The sequence below is a fragment of the Hyla sarda genome, chromosome 9 (assembly GCF_029499605.1).
Source record: "Hyla sarda isolate aHylSar1 chromosome 9, aHylSar1.hap1, whole genome shotgun sequence".
Lineage (NCBI taxonomy): Eukaryota > Metazoa > Chordata > Amphibia > Anura > Hylidae > Hyla > Hyla sarda.
In genome coordinates this window covers 77,687,498-77,693,497 of record NC_079197.1, presented here as the reverse complement: position 1 = coordinate 77,693,497, position 6,000 = coordinate 77,687,498, and the positions used below count along the sequence as shown (strand labels likewise).

The 6,000-nt window shown below is 40.8% G+C and overlaps 1 protein-coding gene across 1 annotated transcript in view; it reads left to right on the top strand.

The window, feature by feature from the left end:
* The first annotated feature begins 2,553 nt into the window (after positions 1-2,553).
* Positions 2,554-6,000, top strand: part of LOC130290272 (zinc finger BED domain-containing protein 4-like) — a 237,119-nt gene continuing 233,672 nt past the window's right edge. Inside the window, exon 1 of the mRNA XM_056537674.1 lies at positions 2,554-3,695. Within this exon, the coding sequence (XP_056393649.1) occupies positions 3,683-3,695 (13 nt within the window). The 5' untranslated portion in view covers positions 2,554-3,682. The remainder of the gene's footprint in view (positions 3,696-6,000) is intronic.

Below are 6,000 nucleotides of genomic sequence, written 5' to 3'. Positions count from 1 at the left end.
TATTGTTGTCATATCCCAACCCCATATCCCATCCTCATATCCCAACCTCCTATCCCGACCTCCTATCTCGTCATCATATCTTACATAGTTACATAGTTAGTACGGTCGAAAAAAGACATATGTCCATCAAGTTCAACCAGGGAATTAAGGGGTAGGGGTGTGGCGCGATATTGGGGAAGGGATGGGATTTTATATTTCTTCATAAGCATTAATGTTATTTTGTTCCATAAATGTATCTAATCCTGTTTTAAAGCTGTTAATTGTTCCTACTGTGACCAGTTCCTGAGGTAGACCGTTCCATAAATTCACAGTCCTCACGGTAAAGAAGGCGTGTCGCCCCTTGAGACTAAACTTTTTCTTCTCCAGACGGAGGGAGTGTCCCCTCGTCCTTTGGGGGGGTTTAACCTGGAACAGTTTTTCTCCATATTTTTTGTATGGGCCATTAATATACTTATATACGTTTATCATATCCCCCCTTAAACGTCTCTTCTCAAGACTAAACAATTGTAACTCCTTTAATCGCTCCTCATAGCTAAGATGTTCCATGCCCCATATTAGTTTAGTCGCGCGTCTCTGCACCCTTTCCAACTCCGCAGTGTCCCTTTTATGAACAGGTGCCCAAAACTGAACAGCATATTCCAGGTGAGGCCGTACCAATGCTTTATAAAGGGGGAGTATTATGTCCCTGTCCCTTGAGTCCATGCCTCTTTTTATACATGACAATATCCTGCCGGCTTTGGAAGCAGCAGCCTGACATTGCATGCTATTCTGTAGTCTGTGATCTACAAGTACACCCAGATCCTTCTCTACCAGTGACTCTGCCAGTTTAATCCCCCCTAAGACATACGATGCATGCAGGTTATTAGTACCCAGATGCATAACTTTACATTTATCCACATTGAACCTCATTTGCCAAGTGGATGCCCAGACACTTAGTCTATCCAAGTCATCCTGTAACTTATGCACATCCTCTATAGACTGTACCGTGCTACAAAGCTTGGTGTCATCTGCAAAGATAGAAACAGAGCTGTTAATACCATCCTCTATATCATTGATAAATAAATTAAACAACAGCGGGCCCAGTACTGAACCTTGGGGTACACCACTAATTACCGGGGACCAATCAGAGTACGAATCATTGACCACCACTCTCTGGGTACGATCCATGAGCCAGTGTTCAATCCAGTTACAAACTAAAGTTTCCAAGCCCAAGGACCTTAACTTACCTGTCAGACGTCTGTGAGGGACAGTATCAAATGCTTTGGCAAAATCCAGAAACACTATATCCACAGCCATTCCTCTGTCAAGGCTTCTACTCACCTCTTCATAAAAGCAAATTAGATTGGTTTGACAACTTCTATCCTTAGTAAACCCATGCTGGCTATCACTTATAATACAATTATCCCCTATGTATTCCTGTATGTAATCCCTTATAAGTCCTTCAAACAATTTACCCACAATGCACGTTAAACTTACCGGTCTATAGTTTCCTGGGGAAGACCTAGAGCCCTTCTTGAAGATTGGCACCACATTCGCCTTGCGCCAGTCCCTTGGCACAATACCAGACACCATAGAATCTCTAAATATCATGAACAGGGGTACAGATATTACTGAACTTACCTCTCTAAGAACTCTTGGGTGTAGTCCATCCGGCCCTGGGGATTTGCTTACATTTATATCACTTAACTTACCTTGTACCATCTCTACATTAAGCCAGTTCAGTACATTACATGATGTGTTACCAGCACTGACCTGGCCAATGTCAGCTCCTTTTTCCCTAGTATATACAGAACTAAAGAACCCATTCAGTAGCTCCGCCTTCTCTTGATCGCCTGTGACAACCTCCCCATTATCATTATTAAGGGGTCCTACATGCTCTGTCCTTTTTTTTTTTGCATTTATATATCTAAAAAAATATTTAGGATTAGTTTTGCTTTCTTTGGCCACCTGTCTCTCATTTTGAATTTTTGCTGTTTTTATTACATTTTTACAGATTTTATTAAGCTCTTTGTACTGTTTAAATGTTATCGCTGACCCATCAGATTTGTATTTTTTGAAGGCAATTTTTTTGTTGTTTATTGCTCTTTTAACATCATGTGTCAGCCATGTAGGATTTAATTTTAATCGTTTATATTTGTTCCCCTTTGGTATATATTTAGCTGTATAGTTATTTAGAGTTGATTTAAAGATGTCCCATTTACCTTCTGTATCAGTATTTGACAACACCTCCCCCCAGTCTATGTCCTGTAGTGCAGATCTCAGCCCAGGGAAGTTTGCCTTTTTAAAGTTATATGTTTTTGCCTTCCCCGCCTGTCTTTGTTTTCTACATTTTAAGTCAAAAGTAACTATATTGTGGTCGCTATTACCAAGGTTTTCCCGCACAGTTACATTACCAATCAGCTCTGCGTTGTTGGAAATGATCAGATCCAACAAGGCATCACTTCTTGTTGGGTCCTCCACAAACTGGCCCATAAAATTATCCTGCAATAAATTTAGGAATTGTCGCCCCTTTGTAGTTTTAGCCATCTTGACCTCCTATCTTGACCTCTTATCTCGACCTCCTATCTCGACCTCCTATCTTGACCTCCTATCCCGTCCTCCTATCTCGACCTCCTATCCCGACCTCCTATCCAGTCCCCTATCCCTTCCTCCTATCACGTTCTCATATCCCATCCTCATATCCCGTCCTCATATCCCGTCCTCCTATATCGACCTCCTATCCCGACCTCTTATCCTGGTCCTCCTATCCCGTCCTCCTATCCCGACCTTCTATCCCATCCTCCTTTCCAGTCCTCATATCCCGACCTCCTATCCCAACCAGTAATATGTGTACCAGGTATTGAAATATCTCTTGAAGTTATGTGGGAACATACATTTCCCATTGACTTGTATGGGACTTTAAACATAAACCCCGCCCCTGGCAAATGGGGGTGAGTAAGGGTTAAATCACCTATCCTATGTTTGTTGTTGACATATAAGTAACATGTGTACCAAGTTTCATGTTAATATCTTTAGCCGTTTGGACGTGATGCCGGAACGTACACACATACACACATATATATAGATAGATATATAGATTAAAGCATGCAGAATAGAACTGCTATGTAGAAGAAAATGGCAGAAAAATTCAAAAATTACCCTTTTCCATAGCAATAGAGACAAGTATCTATCTATATATATATATTATATGTGTGTGTGTTTTTTACATTTCTTCCCTCGCTTATAGAACTGTGAGACAAGGTTGGTGACATCACACATGTGACCTCACAAGGGATTAGCTATATCTTTGCCTTTCTTATAATCAGGCAACAAAGAAGACAAGACATTTCAAGGATCAGAGGGAGGATGGCCAGGAGCAGCCGAATACAACCAACAAACCAAGAAGATTGGTTCCTAGCATGCCTTCAAAATGCCTAGGACAGGATAAAGAAAACATTCAGCAAAGAGAAGTTGAAAGGGGTAATCCAGGATGAGAAAATCAGAGCTGATTTCTTCTGAAAACTGCACCACCTCTGTCCTAATGTTGTGTGTGATATCGCTGCTCAATTCTTCAAAAGTGAATGGAGAAAACTTGTAATATTACATACAACATGAGGACAGGTATGGTGCTGTTTTTGGAAACAAATAGCTCTGTTTTCTATTCCCTTTTAACAAACTCCTAGGATGCAGCAACATTCATCTGATGGACGGCACAGGTAGGACACTACATGTTTTTCTATACATTTCTCACTATTAACACCAGATTCATGTAACTAACACAATCATTTCAATGGCCTCAGTGCTGAACTTCTAGACACATGGGATATTTATCAAAACCTATGTACAGGAAGAGTATCATCTTTCATCATTTAGAGATTTTTGGTGAGATTTATCAAAATCTGTGCAAAGGAAAAGTTGACCAGTTGCCAATAGCAACCAATCAGATTAATTTTCATTTTCAGATTCAAATAAATTTTGCAGAGGCCTTGTTAAAAATAAAATAAGCAAGCTGATTGGTTGCTATGGGCAACTGGGCAACATTTCCTCTGCACAGGTTTTGATAAATTGTGAGCTGCTGGAGGGGACTTTTTTGTGCGAACTTGGCGAGTAGTACTGGTTGCCTAGTTTTGGTCACCCCAATGTGAAATCAGTCAAATGCATTCTACACCTCCCCCCTTTTTCTTTATACACTTTCCCTACAATATCTTTCACCCCCCTGCTATTTGGGGAAATTGAAGAAGGGAGTGCTTACACACATTGGGGGAAATGTATCAAAGATTTTAGCCCTGTTTTGTGTTTAATTTTTTGCGCAAAGTTTTGCGCAAGCTGTTTTTTTGCGTCTTTTTTTGCGCACATTCTGGTGGAGCATTTCCTCCAGATGTGTAAGTTTTGGTGTACCTTGGAGTGACATATTTAGTACACACAAATTTATTAACTGCATACATTTCATTTACCGACAGAAATCTTGCGGGATGACCATATTTTTAAAGCTATCTTGGACTGCACTTAGCAAGATGCTCTAAATCATGCATCTAATTTTCCATTTGGATTTCGGAGATTACTATGCTTTTGTCGCCAGTCAGATTATCTCTGTGATACTTAAAATCTTTTTCATGTACCTTTTAAAAAAAATGAAATGATTATAGACCACTTATGATCACCCCTTCACCCGCAGTCTAACCTGATTCAACTGGAAAATACATCAGGTTATAGTGCAGGTGAAATACTTCCGGCACAGTTCAGACTTCAAACTGTGTAAAATTCAAACTCCCCAGCTGCTCTTGATGAGTGCAGGAGATTGCACCTGTGTAGTGTAACCATGGTGACCACAGCTAAGAATATACCACTGTATGTGCAGGGAGAGACAAGAAGATATCGCTGTTAGGTCTATGTATATGTGTGAGTATGTGTATGTAGCAGAGGCAGGTGTGTGAGTGTGTGTATGTAGCAGAGCTGAGTGTGTAAGTGTGTGTATGTAGCAGAGCTGAGTGTGTGACTGAGTGTATGTAGCAGAGTTGAGTGTGTGAATGTGTATATGTAGCAGAGCTGAGTGTGTATATATAGCAGAGTTGAGTGTGTGAATGTGTGTATGTAGCAGAGTTGAGTGTGTGTATGTAGCAGAGTTTAGTGTGTGAATGTATGTAGCAGAGTTTAGTGCGTGAGTGTGTGTATGTAGCAGAGTTGAGTGTTTGAGTGTGTGTATGTAGCAGAGTTGAGTGTGTGTAATAGAGCTGAGTTTGTAAGTGTGTGTATGTAGCAGTGTTGAGTGAGTGTATGTAGCAGAGTCGAGTGTGTGTATGTAGCAGAAATGAGTGTGTGAGTATGTGCATGTAGCAGAGCTGAGTGTGTAAGTGTGTGTATGTAGCAAAGCTGAGTATGTAAGAGTGTGAATGTAGCAGACCTGAGTATGTGAATGTGTGTATGTAGCAGAGCTGAGTGTGTATATGTAGCAGAGTTGAGTGTGTTAATGTGTGTATGTAGCAGAGTTAAGTGTGAATGTGTGTATGTAGCAAAGCTGAGTATGTATATGCAGCATAGTTGAGTGTGAGTGTGTGTATGTAGCAGAGTTGAATGTGTGAGTGTGTGTATGTAGCAGAGTGGAGTGTGTGTGTGTATGTAGCAGAGCTGAGTGTGTATATGGAGCAGAGTTGAGTGTGAGTGTGTATGTAGAAGAGTTGAATGTGTAAATGTGTGTATGTAGCAGAGCTGAGTGTGTTTATGTAGCAAAGTTGAGTGTGTGTATGTAGCAGATTTGAGTGTGTGAATTTATGTATGTAGCAAAGTTGAGTGTGTGAGTGTGTATGTAGCAGAACTGACTGTATAAGTGTGTGTGTAGCAGAGCTAAGTGTGTGAGTGTGTGTATGTAGCAGAGCTATGTGTGTAAGTGTGTGTATGTAGCAAAGTTGAGTGTGTGAGTGTGTGTATGTAGCAGTGCTGAGTGTGTGAGTGTGTATATGTAGCAGAGCTGAGTGTGTGTGTGCATGTAGCAGAGCTGAGTGTGTGAATGTATGTATGTAGCAG